At 41.3% G+C, this 19,918-nt stretch overlaps 1 protein-coding gene across 3 annotated transcripts in view; it reads right to left on the bottom strand.

Annotated features, from left to right (window-relative positions):
- The window catches only part of CHD7 (chromodomain helicase DNA binding protein 7), a 552,230-nt gene that overhangs the window by 478,342 nt on the left and 53,970 nt on the right, over positions 1–19,918 (bottom strand). For all 3 annotated transcript variants that reach the window (XM_069220233.1, XM_069220235.1, XM_069220234.1), the window contains exon 2: positions 2,563–4,357. In XM_069220233.1, coding sequence (XP_069076334.1) covers positions 2,563–4,188 — 1,626 coding nt within the window. In that variant the 5' untranslated portion in view covers positions 4,189–4,357. The remainder of the gene's footprint in view (positions 1–2,562; positions 4,358–19,918) is intronic.

Here is a 19,918-nt window from a genome sequence, read left to right as displayed (position 1 = left end):
TTCTCTATCAAACCAGACAACTTTGGTGCCCATCAGGCAGCCAGGGAGGCAGATGTGGGAGGCATAGAAGATGAAGACTGGACAAAAATTCTAGGCACACCAACGGTAGTAGCCATAGCGACCTGACTTAGGATGAAACAGTTCAAATATATTCATAGGGTGCACCTCACATGCCTCCCCCTCTGGAGCTGATGCATTCTCCAATCAGCCTACGATGTGGAATTGGGGGGTGAGGGGTAATTCATTCATGTACAGTCTGGAGCTGCCCAGAGCCAACTAGCTACAGGCGGGAGTGACTACATGCCAGGGTAGAGTTCTGTCGTGGCAAGTCCAGCTCAACCCCAAAAGTAGCCCTACTGAATATTACAGAAGACATGTGGAGAGACAGATATAAGAGATCCCTCCTCTACCTGGGACTGATGATTGCTAAAAAGGGACATAGCAAGGGAATGGAAGGCGACAGCAACCCCCTCGCTGATGGTGTGGAAGAAAAGTATGGATCACTGCATGGGAATGGAAATCGCAGTATACAAAGCAAGGGATTGACCTCAAACACCTAAAGATTTGGAAACAATGGGTTAACTACCGAGGTATAGAATGTGAGCCAACCTGCCCCATTTACACACTGCTAGATGGAGTAGTTAGCGAGTACAACATGGGGAAAGGGATTAGATTGACCAAAAATTTTGGGCCATCTAATCAGGACATCCTTCTCTAACAGCGGGTGAGGGGATGGTGGTAGGGCATATTTGTCATATTTATACTGAATGTCAACTAAACAAAATCAGTATTGTTTATTATTACAGGACATGTAGGCCTTGTTGTTCTATTTCCTTCTGCAAAACCTAATAAAACATTTTCTTATAAAAAAAAATAAGTTAAATAAGAAACAAGCTTTTGCAATGCACTAGGGTCTCGCATTTGTCAGAGTTACAGCTATTCCCAGTTGTAAACTCCCAACCGGATTTTTCTTGCGTTAAAAGAAAAAAACAGCGCGATCGCTATACCTATCTGCAAAAGTGCAACTATGAACGTAACCGGTAAAAGTGCAATTAACCGTGTAACAAGGTCGATAGTATGCAAAAGCGCTCGATTTCTGCCCAGCGAGATCGCGCTGCGAAAACAGAAAAAAAGTAGTCCACAAACCTGATGGGAAACAGCGAGCCTCGCATGTTTTCTGTACTTGGTCGCTGCACTCGAGAAGGGCTAACCACCGGAAAAGGCATGACGTATGCGTGCCTTCCACTAGTCAAAGCAAGCAGATTCTAACAGGCAAGCTAACGTGCCAATGAAAGACACTGATGTGACGTCGACGGAGCTCCGAGCCCTTTTCTAATACCTAAAGCGTCTCGCTAGCGATACGCATGCGACGCAGGCTCAACCCTAAAAATGTACTCAACAAGTGAGTTCTAGGGTGGTATTAAAAATTTATGAAGAGTACAAACATTTTAGAAGTACAATACAGAGATAATAAAGTGCTTATGCAGCAAGTCAAAGTCAATAATAAGCAAAGTTTCAAATCTGCAACAAAATCAGTAAGCAATTGAACAGCAGCTCCAGTAGCAACCAAAACAAACCATTTAGCTCACTCCCAAATTTGAGGGATTATATAGGTCATTTTCTCCTACGAAAGCATGGAAAGTGTAGAATCATCAAGGTGCGAGCAAAAGAAATGTATTTTCAACTATTCATAAATAGGACATCAGAATCATCATATAGGCTTACCACCTAAGCCCTAGCACACTACATGAATATTAATTCAGTCCGCTCTGACCTAGTTTCATCCAGAGGTGTCAACACAAACTAGTTATATAAACAGTGAACCGTTGTGAATGAACGTAAAACTGCATGCAAGCCGAAAAAACTTGGATAAAATATAAAATACCGAGCTTATGCTGGAGTCTTCGAGAACAGTGTAATTCAAGAAATAAACAACTTGCTTGACTACTTGCAGCAAAATTAATAGTGCACGAACATTATGAGGCATCTATTTTGAACAAGATGGTGTTGAGTCCTAGCGGACATCTAGTTAGGATAAACCATTGAAAACGCACTTTAAAGGGTCATAGCAAAATAATTTCAAAAGCAACAACTTTATTGCATGCAGTCTACACATGTGAACTCAAGTCGAGATTACTATTTTGCACCTAGTTAATGCTGAAGTTTGAATCAGACAAAAGACTCCCCAATGGGTAAAGTTGAGTGATCACACAAAGCAAAAAAAACAAAAAAAATCTAAGGGTTTTAAACCCGGACTTGGCAGACAGCCCACACGCAAGTAAATCCCTGCAGAGATCTTACCACTCACTCTGCTACGTGCCAGGGTGTTCAGTTTACAAATGAGTAACAAGTACGTTTAACATACCAAAGTATAGGGATTTTGTTGGATTCATTATGCAAGATGATTTCAAAGTATGGTCCCAATTTTCCACAATATTTTATGAACTGCTTCAGTAAGAACAAATGATTTTAACAATCTGTGGTTGGGAAATGTATCACTTAACTAGTAACACATACACATAATATATATATAGGCACACAAAAACATTTTGTTAAACTCACCTGATGGACAGGCACTTTTTGAGGCGTGTTCTGAGGCGACAAGTGAAGCTGTGTCCATGACTGATGATGGGGATGTGGCGGCGGTGAAGACTGATGATGCATTGCTGAATGGGCTTGCATTGAAGGACAGTTTGTCATTTGCTGCTGAAAAGACTGCTGTGGACTTGGATGTTGTCCAGCCATCAAACGTTCTTGTATTGCCTGTGGAGCTGCCTGACTAACCGCAGGACAGCCATTTGGTCGCATGTGCCCTCCCATCTCCCTTTGTGTTGGAGACATGCCCACATACGGCTGACTCTGTTGCATGTTTCTGGGAGCCATATTCCTCTGCCCCATTCCCATTCCACCTGGGGGCTGGTGCTGTGGTGGCGGATGGGACATATTTGGATAAGTTCCAACTTCCATGGGTATTCCAGCACTACCGGGACGAACTTGTGGAGGTGGGGTTCCAGTTGGATTACTCATTGCTTTTAAGGGTGACATGGGAGGAGGAGAAGAGTAGGTTCCCTGAGGCTGTGAAGGGTGCATAGTTTGTGTACTCATTTGGTTAAGTGATCCACTGGGGTGAATGGGCTGCTGGTGCATTAGTCCAGGACCACTGTTGGATGGAAATCCGACAGCATTTGGGTATCTAGGAATAGACTGATTCATCGGAGTGTTACTTGTAAGGCCTAAATTCGGATTCATCCCTGTATTGTTAACCAATCCCTGATTTAGATTACCATAAGGATAACGTGAATACTGTCCTGAGTTAAGAGTAGGCGATGGTACTGTCTGGCTTCGAGAATTAAAATTAAGATTTTGTGTCCTAACAGTACCCTGCTGATGATTAGGGGAAAATCGGGGACTATGAACAGGTTCTGCATGGTGAGAAGGGGGGTGATGATGAAACTGTTGTACTGAATGACGTAAAGATGGTCCTATGTTGGCATTCTGATGGGGCACATGAGACAAGTGGCCTGATGTTGAAGAGCCAAGGAAAGGATTCGCCCGATTCATGCCATCAGGACCTTGTGGAAATTGATTCATCCTTTGCTGTTGTGATGGACCATGCTGTTGCATTGAAAAATCACGAGTCATGAAATTTCCCAACTGCCCGATGTGCGGACCATGACCCTGGCCTGGTGGCCCTGAAGGTGCTGGAGGTTGCTGTTGCTGATGTTGGTAGGGAGCTCTGATCTGATCTGGTACCTGAACAGCTCTAGGTCCCCACATGGAGCCACTATCCACAAATGGCTGTGCATGCCTTTCATTTTGCATGCCCTGGTAGCCTCCTATTTGACCACCACCATGGGGGGCTGGGGGATTGTGGTACTGTGAATGTGGAGATGCTATTCCGTTACCAGGAGGATTAGTCATCATTCTGGTCGGCTGATCCATAAGATGGATTTTTTGCTGCTCGTATTGGTTATAGTGATCAAAGTGAGACAACTTAGTTTGATTTTGATGTGGAGGAGTATGATGTAGAGGGGACTGCAATGAAACAAACCCTTGATCTATTGTAATCGGCTGTCCCATGGGGTTAACTGCATTTTCAGAGTAATCACATTCTCCAAGCCCTTCCAAACCTTCACTAAAAAGATTGCCATCCTCCCCAAACAAACTCAACATTCCTTGATCCGCCATCTTTCACCACTTGGTTTCAGAGATCAACAACCAAAGCAAGCAAGTCTGTGCTACACCTCACTAAGGTGTTTGTCCTAAAAGCCTTTAATCCTTAAATTATTTCCTTCATGTCATTCCATGCTTAGATTCTTTGGACCACGGAGCGTCAGGGAAATTCGGCTTCCAAGTCCTAGAAAGAAACACAAAAACGCTTTTATTTAGTTATTGTTTCATACTGTTATTAGTCCCAGTTTTGAACAAATATTCTATAAACCATTCTCTCCAAATACCCCGAAGAGGACTTTGCACACGGTGAAAGCGTTATAATGACAGGTTACTTAATATTTAAGGAAACACAAACATCTGCATTAAAAGGCATCTATTCTTTTCACTTCCTAGCATTTCATTCTCGATTGAAATTGAACAAAAGAGCACAATGTACGGCAGCAGCTTCCACTGCCACAGTAGACAGATGTATCAAAGCTGCACATATGGTGACCTAAAGCCACCAAAACGCTATTGATACCAAAGGCATGCCCCTAACCTTACGCCCAAGAGCAAATCAAATAGATAATGTGAGCGTTACCCATGTACTGGACCCAACCACTAGGTGGCTGAATATTTCACAGCATGTAAATTCAGAAAAAGATTCACTCTGCAAAAGACAGAGAACGCGAGGTAGCACTGTAGGTCACTTAAGGAAGCGGAGGGTATGTGAAAGTAAACCAAGATTAGTCCAGGATATGTTCAACAATGGCTTGCATAAAGGGTTTGCTTGTCATTAAAGAGTTAAAATAGATTGTGCACATATAAATAGATATCATGTATTACGAACCTGTTTTAGAGCTCCATTTATGTGGGTAAGATCCAATTGGAAGGGGGGGGGGTTGTAAAATAAAAGCTCAAACTATGTGCACGGTTGTTCAGCTGCCACTACAGGCTCCGTCCGATCCGACCGCCTGCCTACGAGATCGTGCCAGAATGTTGTTTGTTACTGACAAAGGAAGTTCAGTCATCACATTCATCCTTCCGCGCCCTTTCCCCCCACCGACCTCTCCTGGCACAGTGGTTAACAGTGACGTAAAGGCTCAATTTGTGATTGCACACCGAGGAGTCTCGCTGCTGCAAGCTCTAGAGATAGCCTCTTTGGCTCTCAGCAGAGAATTCCCAAACCTTAACCTGGGCAAAAAAAAGCCAAGGAGAAACGGACTTCGTGCACACTTATGGACAAGAACAGTATTTGCAGACAAAATCCAGAAAACGTTAATCGTAAACACGCGCAGCTAAAGGGCATTCCATTTATGAACGAGCAAACATAATGGCAATTTACATAAAGCAACAGATTTCTTTCTAGGTCGGGCCTAAATAGAGGTTGGCAGTACTGCCAATCTCACGTAATAAAAAATATGTATTATTTTATACACACAAGAGCTTTGGGTCAGCTCTGTTCATCCAGTGTTCTTTTTACCCGTCATTCGCACTTTGCTTCTGCTCAACACAGAACACGGCATGAGCGGCGGGTCAGTCGCTTCAGCTATCGGACCTCTTGCCCTCACAGTGACTGCATTTTTCTTAATCAAGTGTGCATACCTGCCTTTAAACAAATGCACTTTAGTGTTGGGATGATGGACTAATCCTTTACCAATGCATTTTTTCCTTCCCATTCATTATTTGTTTCTTCCTTGTGCGTTTTAACCAAGTTTTACGATTACAGCAATTCAGTCTATATTACATCTTTGTGCTAGCAGGACTCCTTTTCCTTTGATGTGCATTAAAACTAAAAAAGGTCTTCTATATTTGTTCTAAGTGAACCTGACTACTAGGAAATACTCCTACTATTCTACTAAATTATACACTGTGGTAAATTTATCTTTACATTTAAAGTTTACTGCAAACATACAGCTGCCACTTTTAAGTGGCAGCTTGTCATGTTTTTTCTAATTTCCTGGGTTATGTTAAAGGAGAGAGAAGCTCAAATCAGACTTTCTCCTGGTTGGATTGATGCAGTGCGGCTTTGTAAGGCTGCATTGCATAAAATCAACCAGGGATAAGTCTAGTTGAGCATTTCTCCCCCAAACAGAGCTGAGTAACACCAGGGTAGTAAGTGGTATGTTAAAATAAATACAACGTTTTTCATGTAAATAGGCTGTAAACCGCAATCTGGCTTTAAGAATGGTTTGAACAGCTCCTCTTTAGGAATCCAATATCTATTTCCACCAGTCAGTCAGAATGTGAGCTGAAAAAACGCTACATGGGGCAGTTTGACACTATGAACTACTAAAAATATTTCTATTTTGTCAGACATTAAATGCACATCAATATCTGACACTAAGAACTTAGTGCATTATGTTTCTTTGGCAGTGCCTCTAAGTCAATGACAGTATTGGTGATGATAGCACTGCAGAAAAAGAACGGTAAACTCACCTGGAGAATAATCCACCATAACAACCAAAAAACTCATATCAAGAGGAAATTAATGTGAAAAGTCCTGAAAATCTATTGACAATGTTTTTGAAGGACTAGAACGTAACAGCTATAAAATAACTATAGAGCACTCTGGACAAAAAGCATAGTTCTATGTACTAGCACTGCCTCCATTTGGGAAGACACGTTCTACCTATCACAGTATGCTACCTAAAAAGGATGCAAACTTTACATTCTAGGTGCCATGCTTAGTCATTAGACTGCACCTCACCCAAAATCCACTGCTGGTAATGTAGATGGGCTCCATGGTCATGGAGCTCTTTTATAGAGATTTGTTTTTTTTATTATTGTACTGTAAATTATTATGGGACTCTACACACATTGTTAAAATTATCTGTGAACATCCACAACCCTTTAAGATTCTTTACTGGCTATAAGCACACTAAAGTTTCCAGTAATATGGTATTATAATGAGCATCAGACAGATAAAAGCCATGGCATGTTCTGTTTTTTAGTCAAAACCGAAAGGAGAAAAAGAAAAAAAATAAGGGGGAGGGGGTGGGACCTCACAATCCATCAAACCGCTTTTTTTTCCCCCTGAAGTTCCACCAATGGGATCAACTGTCCAGACCGTTCTGATGGCTACATTTTTGACCAGATCCTCTGCAAATCCGACAGATCTTATTGGCTACCAACACTTCCACCAGGAAGTGCTGGCAGCCATCTTGGGACTCAGACGAGTCCCAAGAAAAAAAGTTTTAAACAATTAAACAGAGAGGGCAGGGTAGGAATACCCTGACTCCCTAGGCCTGGTGGTGGGGCCCCACAGGTGGCCAAAAATGTTTCCCCACCAAACGTTTTGCCACAAAATCATGGTGGAATCTGCAGCAAATTGTTTTGTTTTGTTTTTTAAAAGGGGGCAAAAAGAATAAATAAAAAAAATTAAAAAAAGAAGAAATAAAAAAGCTTTTCCCGTCCTGCTGCATCACTCTTGCTTCTGTTTTCTTGCTTTTTCTCCCATGTTTTGTGTGCCATCTCCTTGCCTTCTCCTCATTCTCACTGCTTTCTCCTTGCTTTTTCCTCCTGTTTTTTTGTGGACTTCTCCTTGCTGTTCCCTCGTTTTCACTGCTTTCTCCTTGCTTTTACCCTCTTATTATGTCTGCCTTCTCCTTGTTTCTCCCTAGTTTTCAGTTTTTCCATGCTTCCCCCCCCCCCCATTTTGTTGAGTGCCTCCTCATTGCTTTTGGTTTGTGGAATGGGGTTGCAGCATGCAAGTGGTGGGTCACAGAGTCTGGCTGCAGGCCTGGCCCTGCTGTGCCTGGCTACGCATGGGGTTGGGGTTGGATGTACGCAGGGATTGGCAACAGGCAGGCCCTGCAGGCAACTCCACGCTGTGCACAGCAGGCATAATATCATGCACCAGACAAATAAAGCACACATGAACCGCCAAAAATTGAGAAAAAAAATGTATTAACCTCTAGCACCAGGAAACTGGTAAGTGAGGGCTTGGGCAATAATTACAGGCTGACAGTATGATAAATAGGAATGTTATTAGGGCAAAGCAACAAAACATTCAGCTGGACGACAAACCATACAATAGTGAGTGGGTTACAAAGGCCTAAAGATAACAGCAGAAACGTGCAGAGGGGATCTCTGGTGCCACTGTACTAGTAGTATGTTAACACATGGATATAATGTTACCTGGCTCAACATTCAAGAAAAAGGAATGACGCAACCAAGCAACCACATGCCAATGGAATGCTACATATATGTTCTCTTTCTAAAGCATTACCTGGCAATTAAAGCGCCAGCCCAAAAAAAAAAACACACCACTGGCAAAGCCAATAAGTTCGATTTAATGAGCTAATGCTTGCAGTGTTATCACTTTAGAACAATGATCATGGAAGAAACCAGCAGATGTGGACAGAGAGGGTTCTAGATGTAAAGTATATTATCATCCAGTTTAACACCAGCATTTGTGTGTACGCTGATGGATACATCCAAACAGCATTATGTGATAAATGAACACTCCTTAGGTTTGCGCTAAGGCACGTTTGACAAAGTCGCAAGCCAATGGCTGAAATGTGTGGACCCTCGTTATCTATATTGTTAGCAATAAGTCGGTCTGACACCTGTGATGTAAAACCCCAGACCTAATGAATACTTTTAGATTTATTGATATGTTTATGGCAAACTTGTAGTGTCATAAGATTTTTCTTTTCTGGTCAATTTACACCATAGAAAAACTGACTGTATTGGTGTAATGAAGACGTTATGCTTCCAAAACTGAATAATAAATGTGGATTTCTTATAACTGAAAATAAACTGGTTGCTACAAAGGGCCCATGAACTATGATCAACAAGCCCTCAATTTGAACAATAATAGAAAACCATTCTACAATGGAATGCATTACCAACTAATTGAAAAAATACTTTTCAGTTTAAGTGAAAAAGATATTCTAAGCAGATGCCACTCCTCTGTCCTTTGCAAAATACAGCAAAATATACACATAATGAAATAGTAACACTAATAAAAGATTAGTACATTAAAATTATACATAACAAATATGAAAAACCATACTGTCTAATCACAAAACTGACTCAAGAACTCCTTTGCCATGGTCCTACATGTCCTTCACATGTGCGAGTGTTCACACACTTCTTCATAATTTTATTGCTGTCAACCCTTTTTTCACTTCATTACTCTCACCATACTTCACAAAGTCACTTTGCTCATCCGTCCTCGTCCTAGCAGCAGGTGTCCTGTTTCACCATGGTCATTTACCACACACACACACCATTACATCAGACCTCAATAATGTGAATAGGATCTCTAAATTTGGACAATCCTTCTCTCAACAAAATTGGATCTTTAATGCAAATCGTCTCACCACCTAGAATACTTCCTCCTCAACCGTTCTCGTTCACTCCGCGCCATACACAAGCATTATTTGCTATTTTGGTATCACTGCTGGATACAAAAACATCCCACTTCTGGCTCAAAGCTTTGACTATCCAAAAAGGACATAAGCAAGACACCGCTTTCCTACTCTAATAAAAAGCTATTCCATCAGCATTCACGCTGAACAATAATAGTGTTAGAGCAAAATGTATTAACTAAAAGTTAAAAGTTTACTGAAGAATGTTTATGTATTTTGAAGAATGAAAAATGTAGAAAAAGATAAGCGTAGAAAAATAATGTTCACGTTTGAAAATGTGCCCACGGAGAGCGATCACCAAGATTCACGAATGTACTAATAAAATTAATAGCATATAGGAAATATAGAAAATGTATAGAAATGACGTAGTAGTAGGACATACTGAGAGCTAACTTGTGTTTTGCGTTATATTGTAGAGCTTAACTTAGCCAAAGTCGTGCCCTAGTTTTGCCAGGCCCCGTGCAGAAGCTGAATATTAATGTTAAAATGAAAGATGCTTACAATTCAGACTAACCATGAACTGCTCATTGTTTAATGAAAATTGTTTAACTGAAACCTCTGCATGAGCCGACAGACAGGAGACGATGGAAACTAGAATGTATCAACTACTGTGTAAAGCGTTCAGAACTTACTTTATCAGGACTCGAACAATAGAGACACTGACTGGAGAAGAAGATGCAACATTTTCGATACCCGACGAGCCGGATGATGAGGACATCGCAAAGTGGACCAATAAACAATCTGAGAGCTGTACAATTTTAAAATGTATAGATTTGGAGTAAATAGGCAATTGGACAGAGTCATAACTGATGATTAACTGACCAATTAGGAATTGGGGCATAGGCTGGGCGACTTTGATATAATGACGTGACAGAAGGGGAGAGTAGAGATGTTAGGTGCAGATATCTGAAGAGAGACTATGAGATCGAAGAAATTTGAGATTCTGACATTTGGCTCAAGCTCTTGAGAGCCTGATGCAATGCTAATCAATTGGTGACCTGAAGACGAAGACTGACTTTGATGCTGATCCATACCGAGGATAGGTAGATATGACAATGCGACTGATTTAACTTTTGTGCCTTTCCTTTCTAGGTACCTACTGCACTGTCTAATACTTTTTTTCCTTAGCTAGATGTTTACCTAATTCATGTTTTAAACTGTTTTCGCATGAAGTCTCACATGCTGATGCTAATCTGGGTTAGGTGAGGTTCCTACCTTATGAAATTGACAATACAGAGACAAATGGTTGACAAACTGATTTGCTGAACTCTGCTATTCATGTCAACTTATTCATTCCTGATTCAATCATTGACCTATGCTACTGCTTTAGAATGTACTCTGATGCAAGTTTTCATTAGACTAGGTCTTTGGCGCCTCCTAATGAATGAATACAGATTGTTGATGTAAATAAAGTGGAACTAATTTTCATGAATTCGTTTTGTAACTAACAGGGAATAAAACTACTTAAACGCATAAGTGAGTTGTGGTTATTCATGACTGGAGGGTCATGGGGTGTTATTGTTTCTGATTCATACATCTTGAGGACTAATGGTTATTGAATTGCGTATTCATTATTAGTGTGACCACCATTAGTCCAGCTAGAATAGTCCATGCGAATCAAAAAGGTTCATCGACCTATACGCGTCCCCTTTAAAGTTTACTTACTAAGGACCAGGCGCGCTAACAGTAGAATAGCATTATACAATGTAACACAAATCCCACCAATAAAAAAGGAAATTCTATATTACATCATAGACTACTCAGCTAAATTTAAAAACATAAAAAGACATACGAAGTAAATGCCACAGCTGGTCCATGATAAACTGATCAAATGTTTAAAAAAATAAAAGGGACTGTTTCAAACGTGTGTCAAATGAGTGAGGGCAGCTACCGAGGGAGTCCAGAGTAAGGGCCATCCAAATGTCATTCATGGTGCACCTAGACATCCAATACGAGACTATTGTGGAACCTACTTGTATAGTATACCTCGTGTTTTGGTTCACATTAAGTTGGACACTCACTATGTATTAAAATGTAATTGTATAGCTGTGGTAGAAAGGAACTTCTTATGTATTTCCTAAAGCCATATTGAGACTTTGAAAAATCCTCTACCTCTATACCTACATTCTCAAACTAAAAAGTCAAAAATAGAGAGGATTTTCCTACTTTATCAAGCAACAGCAAGAAAAACTACTCACTGTTAATATCCGTGGTAGAAAACTAATGGTGAAAACATCAAAAACAAACAACCACAACTAATAACAGCCACCTCTGCAAACAGCAAGTTATGTTTCTGCTTCGCAGGCTGCAGTCTAAATGGTATTGTTTGCATTTGCAAAATCTCTGGTGTGCCCGTTTTAATTCTAAATTTGTATACAGTTGTTCCAAGGTGGGCCCCTCTATCGAACTCGGGCGGGACAACCTAGAGAAGGAACTGCAGCTATTGGAGAAGTTTATTGTAATAAGCAATGTAGACAAGGCCACATTAAAAACACTGCCAAAACGCCAACTTCTTCATTAAGCACACTGAAGCTCTAAAAAGTACACATTGAAACATTAACACATGTACCAACAAGTAATGGAGAGAGTCTGCAAACTAATATACATGGACAAACAGTAATCCATCCGAAATGAAAAAAAAAAATGAAAAAAAAATAAAAATAGAAAGGTCTGATTTTCGTCTGCAGAAATTAAGAAAAAAGGACCTCCTAGCTGAAGAAACCGTTATACGGTTCAAGGACTACCGAATGGTACTCCATGCTGTTTTCTCTTTGGTTAATTTTCTTCTCAATGTTTATATTAGAGGCGTTTTCTTTCCGTTGTTTAATGAGAAAAATGACGCACAGTTTTCACATCCATTAATCTCTTCTAATGTTTATCAGGCAAGAACTTAACATATAATTGTACATCCTTACTCTTTCTCGTATGTCTCTACAGCTCTCGATACAGATCACAATATTCTTCACTGTGTGAGAGACCTCCCCAAAAAGGGCCAAAACAGATCAAACCTAAGATCTGAGAGAGGTCCTGAATACTTCCCAGGGAAGAATTTGGATTCAAACCACAACCAGTCAGTCACCTATGGTGTGCTACAAGAATCAATTTTATCGCCACCTTTTCAAGATAACTTAAATATATTATCAATGGATACTTAGCTCACTGTCCAAAATTTCTAGGCCCCATGTAGAGATGCTACTGTTCCAATGATTGACAGATCATAACATTGAGCACACAGGATTGTCCCATCTCGGAAAGGTGAGTTGTTGAATGTCAGCCAGTTATCTGAAACCGCTAACAGGATAAATAATTCAGCAATATAACACTACATCTCAGGGCCCACCATGTCAGGTGATAACCCTTCCAACATGATCTTAGATTCCTAACTAAGTTTTAATTAACTGTAAACTCCTTATGCGACAAAGAATAAAGTAACAATGTCCCTGCACATTCACAGCTTTCTCATAAAAAAAGCACACAAAACGCTACAATCTCTACTGTGCTCTCCAACAATAGACTAAATAAACAGGATTTCACACAGGTCAGCCAATCTCATTTGCACAACCAAATCCATTCAAAATGCCTGCCAGCACTGTTCAATATAAAATCCAGATAGCGCATCATTTTCCCAAACGTCCTATCACTGGTGTTTAGGCTTTTGCAGAATTTTCTATAAGTCAATGTACGTAAGAAAGGACAGCTCACAAACCAGGCCCAAGATTCCTATAGTCAAAATGACATGGCACCACCTTAGCGGTCATAAGATTACATCCTCAGAACTCCTAGAAAAATAACTTCACATCAAGAAGACTAGAACAGTAACATTTTCATACTCAAGCTTCCATCCAAAGAGCACTCTTCCAAAACACATCCCATCTATTGAGATGCACTTGGAGTTCCACAAAACATTGAAATGCTTGCTGTTAAAACAACCTACAGAACAAACTAGCGTTCTTTATCAGCACTGAATTGCAAACAAAATAAATTGAACCAAATATACCCATTTCCCCATCTAATCAGCCTGTTATCAGGGACTGCTGGCTCCCTGAAATCACCAGCAATTGATCTCAAACTGACGACTGATTTCCTGGAACCATCACTTATTGTCTCAATGAAATGATTCCAAACATGGAGCACAGGACCCACTGCACAGAGTGGTCAGTGCCTTAAAAAACATGCAATCTAACAATAAAAAAAGACTGATAAAGAACCACCATGAATCTTGACCTCCAACAGCACTAATATTCATAGTTGTTTAAGATTAGCGACTGTTTCATTTACATTTTACCTTATCTACCTGTCAATTGTCTTCATTGTCTGACGATGTCAAAACTTAACCAGGTCTTCAAAATATTTACCACATAGTGGAGGGACAGAGTCTACCTTGCATGTATTTAATGACTAGTGTCATTTAACAGGATCCTTCTTAACCTAAAGACTCCCGCTCACACTAATCACACAAACATTCCTCAAGTGCTGATTTGTAAGCAAACCATGCACCGGAAGTCTTGGAAATACAATGTGCCCAACTATGTTCTTGCAACTTCATCAAATTCAGAAGGATTTATGGAACGCACCCTTTTATTCAACTTGCTTTTCAAAATTCAAATAATTCCCACCATGACCTATCTGGACCAACAAGCATTTTCATTTATAAATCCTCTCTATCCCAATGAGCAAGTGATGATCCTATAGACTAATCTATCATTTACAGAACAAATCCCCAGGAGGTGAGAAGGAAAACCCAAGATTAAGAAACTTTTTCAATCCTCAGATTCACAATACTAAAGCCAGAATTTAGGTCAACGAAACACAGCTCATCGGTCCTGTTTTCTTGTAAAATGACAGATAACCAATATTTCAAAATTGATACTAAAACAATATTGATAAACCAAGAGATGAATTTAAAAAGTAAGGCCCTCATTATAACCTTGGTGGGCGGCTGAAGCCGCACTCCCGCCGGTCATTTTGAGATCCCCGCTGGGCCGGCGGGCGGAAACCTGGTTTCCGCCCAGCGGGGATCACGGCCGCAACACAGGAGCCTGCTCCAAATGGATCATTGAGTGATATAAGAAATGAGGAGGCATAGGAAGGCACAATACTACTCAATTGGAAACAAAGTACAGTAATGACATTAGAAGTATATATATCAGGTCTGGAAAGATATATGTGGCCTCACGGCAAGGATAATAGTGATGTATTTGTTAATTGCTTGACTGTAACACTGATCTCCATTGCTAATTGTCGGTATACGTTCATTAAGTGCTGTGATCGGCTTGTTGTATCCTACAAAAAAAGTTATAAATATATATATATATCTCTCAATAGAAACATATAACTGACCAAAATAATAAACTACAAAATAAGAGAATGTAATAAAAACCGTCTAACAGCACTAAAATAATACTCAAGTTAGTCATGTCAGAATTGCAATGACATTAGAAGGGGTGGGGGATTGTATTGTGACCAAGCTAGATTGCCCAGCAATTGCATTAGCCTGCAAAACTGATACTTCATATCTAGAGGATTCAATAGGTGGGCTCCAGGCACAATTTATTACCCCCGTTAAATGAACGCTTTTTGTAAACTCACTGCTGTTGCCACTGATTAACTAACTGATCTGGTAATTTCCTACATTGCTTTGCATTTAAAAGAAATCTGAAAGGCTAAAAGTAGTGTCCTTTCAATTTCCAAAGGTTGCGCTCGGCCCTCAGCAGGATATTGGGGTGAGCCGTTGCAACACGCCTCGTACACTACCAGTATTCATTTCGACAACCTCCCCATCCCCTTTGGCTTGGACTGCAGCTGAAAATAATTTATCTCTTCTCTTTGCAAGAACAGCATATGTGGTGGGGGATGGGGGCCAGCCAGAGAACATATCCATCATGAATAAGTCTCAGCACAAAGACAGGCAGAGTGTCACAGGATACTAAAGGCCAGAGGTCGCCTCAGTAAGCACGAGTGGGGGTGGGTGAAGCAGCAGTTGTTAATGCATGGCTGCCTCTCTCAGCGGCTGGAGCCCTTAGTGCATGTGTGCCTCGGGCAGAACAAGCACATCTGATATACTCAGTTCAGCCGGAGACAGCAGTATCCATAATGAGGTTCTCAGAGTATGCTTCAATTAAAAGATTTTTATAAAAATAAAATGTTCCAAGGAAAGATCCTAATGCATACTTGGTCAGATGTTCTAGGAAAACCACTTTTTAAGGAAAAACACAAGGGCTTGAATTGTTTGTTGTTTCATAAATTGCACTGTGCTCGAAACGATCAATTCTAAGTTTTTCCGACGGAACATTGTTTAAAATCCATGGAACTACAACACATTGAGGATATTCTGTAACGTTAAACTTCATGTCAGCGTCAGTCACTGTGCAATTTCTTAAGTACACAAGCTATATTACAGGAAATGGCCCCACACTATGGTGTGCTGGTGGGTCATGCCGCACAAGAAGGGCTCTGTCAGCCAGAAAGTACAGAGCAAAGACTGCACAAAAACGCCCGAGTTTTGTTGCACAAGAATGGTCACAACACATTAGCAACCTCTGCAGACTACATGCATTATGTGACACACCGATTACAATGTGATGGTTAAATCCGTCCATACAAGGCACCGCGAGAAAAAGATAGTAGGCCTATTTGCTCATGGAATGATTTGCAGCGAAGTACATGGAGACCGTGGTCCAATGATCGGGGAGCATGCACCGCGCATGCGTGGGTTTGTGGCCGAGAGAGTGGCTGGAAAAGAACAGATTTGTTCTTTCTAAACGTGCACGTTGTTGAGACAACACTATGACGGCCATACCGCGCTCACAAAAATATCATGCTACACATACAGCATGAAAGACAATAAAAAATACGTTTGCTTGTTGTGTGCATTTCAATCCCCTAGCAGACACCTGCTGCACGAGATCCCCAAGAACACACAGATGTGAAGCTTGTTATCGGCGTGGGAAGTAGTCAATGAATTAATTACTATGGAGGGAGCAAGAGACACTGCTATAATAAATATGTATGATAAGAAAAGAAAATGATTCAGAGATAAGGATACCAAGGTTACCCACGTCTTACCTTCCTATAAGTCTTTCTTCACCCGAGGTATCAAATGACAAGTTACATATCGCAACACACCGTATAAAATTCAGATTTCATTTTGAAAGGTGGCCCAAATTAGTTTTTTTTCTCTTGATTTCAACTTTTACAAATACATGGAACGGCATACGAATCCCTCATATTTAACATCCAATGAAGACGAACACCTTAATGGAACCATTACAAAAATATTGAAAACAGACGTTGTGGCTTCATCACATCACGACCAGTGTGGAGGGAGAGTCTGCCGGCGCAAGCTTGCAAGGACTCTAGTCCCAACCTCCCTCCTCCTATCAGCTATTGGCAACGTCTTCTTAGTTATAAACACTTGCCGTGAGCGGTTCTCTACCAGACTTAAAGGCATGATGTTTACCCCTGACCTGTCATAAATACACAAAAAAGATTGCAGATACCACACAAATGGAACTGGGCGCGAGTAAAGGTTAAATGGGTATAATGTACATGCAATCAGAAAGGTATCCCTCACTTCTCACAAGAGTTCTTTTTTCGCAGCAGAAAATTGAATTGTATGTAATCTGTATAATGCACACAACCATATTTCTGATGGTATCCATTCCATGGGAATTTGTTTCTAGAAGCAATGCCAAACAAGGAATGAATACAAACAGTGCACCACATCAGAAACATCCCAGGAACTCTGGACAAAACGGATAGTTTAGGAAAAATGCATCCAAAACAATGAATATAAGGGCACACGAAGGACACAGACTATTAAAATGTTTTTAATAAATAAACAAGTCAGCAAATAATTCGTCGTGGTCTTAGGTCTGGAAGAGGGTAACACTGTGCATAAAATATAGAACAAAATATTTGACACAACAAGGATTCATGCAGGCAGCTGTTCAGCTTCTAATAGCAGCTTGAGGCACAACAGCCAGTCTTTGTGTCAGGGTAGACCGAACACTAGAGTTCAAAGTACATTAAAAATTCACTGAATAGGACAGAAATGTACGGATATATTGTGCAATGAGACTAAAACCTTGCTTGGTGACAAACTACCTCAGCAAATTGAATTACACATCCAAACAAGCACTACTAGAAAAAAGTCTTCTGTGACAAGACAGCGAGGTAAAGAGTGGCCATACAAGCTAAACGTTATTGCCAAAACCAAACCCACCTGAGGGATGCTCTTTCGTTTAAAGATAGATGCGAAGAACATCAAGATAACTTTCAGCTGCAGAGAAAAACTATTGTACAGCTAAAAATAGCTGGAAGAAGCGGTCTAATCCACATAGGTACCGTTCGCAGTTAAAATTTAATGAACAGCATGGCATCTTACATCCATCAAGGTGGCGGTAGGAGTTCATTCTTTTCCAGCAAACTGTCAGAATCAGTGGGAGTCTTTTCAAGACAGGAACACAACCTTAAATTTGCAGTAGTGAGGCAGAAAGGAGAAGCCAATTCCTCAGGAGCCAATTCCTCAAAATAACAGATGAGCGTGATGAACTACTAACCAAATTATTTGGGTGTACCTCTTGCTTGAACCTTTCGGTGGTTACAACCGTTTCAGCTTCCACACTTGAAGCAGATACCTATATGGTATTCATAGTTACGAAATAACTCAGCCAGTTGACCAGCAATTGATAATGTTTTGTAAAAAATAAAATGCTCATTCCAACACCTGTATCACTCGCTTTGATGGGGGTGATCACTAACTTTAACTGAGTCGCATTCTCAGTCACATTGTTTGGGTGGATGAGTTAGGTTATGTGTGGTAGCCAAGGTGCTTATAACACGAGCCAGGTCTTCAGCTTCTAGTGGAACTCAATAAGTGAGGAGGAGGCGGTATCAAACTTCTCAGCACGATAAAACCACACTGATGCCAGTGTGAGATTTATTGAGAAATCCACTCAGAGGGCATCTTAGAGATGCCCCCTGCATGCCAGCCCAACTGCTAGTGCTAGGCTGACTGGTCTCAGCCAGCCTGCCACTTCCAGACTGGTTTCTGGCCACATTGGGGGGGGGGGGTGCCTTTGTGCACTCTGTGACCAGGAACAAAGCCTGTCCTGGGTGGAGGTGCCTCACCGTTCCCCCTGCAGGAACTGTAACACCTGGCGGTGAGCCTCAAAGGCTCAAGCCTGGTGTTACAAAGCTCCAGGGCACGCCAGCTAGTGGAGATGCCCGCCCCCCAGACACAGCCCCCACTTTTGTCAGAAAGTCCGGAGGAGATAATGAGAAAAACAAGGAGGAGTCACCCTCCAGCCAGGACAGCCCCTAAGGGTGTCCTGAGCCGAGATGAACCCTTCATTAGAAAATCGTCCATCTTGCTTTGGAGGACTTTGCCCAGTAGGATTAGGGATGTGCCACCCCCTCCCCAAAAGGGAGGAGGCACAAGGAGGGTATAGCCACCCTCAGGGACAGTAGCCATTGGCTACTGCCCTCCAGCCCTAAACACACCCCTAAAACTAGTATTTAGGGGCAACCCTTGTTGGACCTGGCTTTTTGACAGGGACATCCCCAAACTTTTTGCCTCCTTCCTCCTATTTTTTCTGACCTGTTGTTGTTGGCTTTTGACCTCTGAGCACTTTACCACTGCTAACCAGTGCTAAAGTGCATATGCTCTCTGTGTAAATTGTACTATTGATTGGTTTATCCATGATTGACTATTTAATTTACCTGTAAGTCCCTATTAGAGTGCACTACATGTGCCTAGGGCATGTAGATTAAATGCTACTAGTGGGCCTGCAGCACTGGTTGTGCCACCCACCTCAGTAGCCCCTTAACCTTGTCTCAGGCCTGCCATTGCAAGGCCTGTGTGTGCAGTTTCACTGCCACTTCGACTTGGCATTTAAAAGTACTTGCCAAGCCTAGAACTCCCCTTTTTCTACATATAAGTCATCCCTAATGTGTGCCCTAGGTAACCCCTAGAGCAGGGTGCTGTGTAGGTAAAAGGCAGGACATGTACCTGTGTAGTTATATGTCCTGGTAGTGTAAAACTCCTAAATTCGTTTTTACACTACTGTGAGGCCTGCTCCCTTCATAGGCTAACATTGGGGCTGCCCTCATACACTGTTGAAGTGGCAGCTGCTGATCTGAAAGGAGCAGGAAGGTCATATTTAGTATGGCCAGAATGGTAATATAAAATCCTGCTGACTGGTGAAGTCGGATTTAATATTACTATTCTAGAAATGCCACTTTTAGAAAGTGAGCATTTCTTTGCACTAAAAACTTGTTGTGCCCTTCAATCCACGTCTGGCTAGGTTTAGTTGACAGCTCCTTGTGCATTCACTCAGACACACCCCAAACACAGGGTACTCAGCCTCACTTGCATACATCTGCAT

This window comes from Pleurodeles waltl, chromosome 2_2 (genome assembly GCF_031143425.1).
Source record: "Pleurodeles waltl isolate 20211129_DDA chromosome 2_2, aPleWal1.hap1.20221129, whole genome shotgun sequence".
NCBI classification, from domain to species: Eukaryota; Metazoa; Chordata; class Amphibia; order Caudata; family Salamandridae; genus Pleurodeles; species Pleurodeles waltl.
The sequence above is the reverse complement of the archived record's forward strand: the minus strand, read 5'-3'. Positions and strand labels throughout refer to the sequence as shown.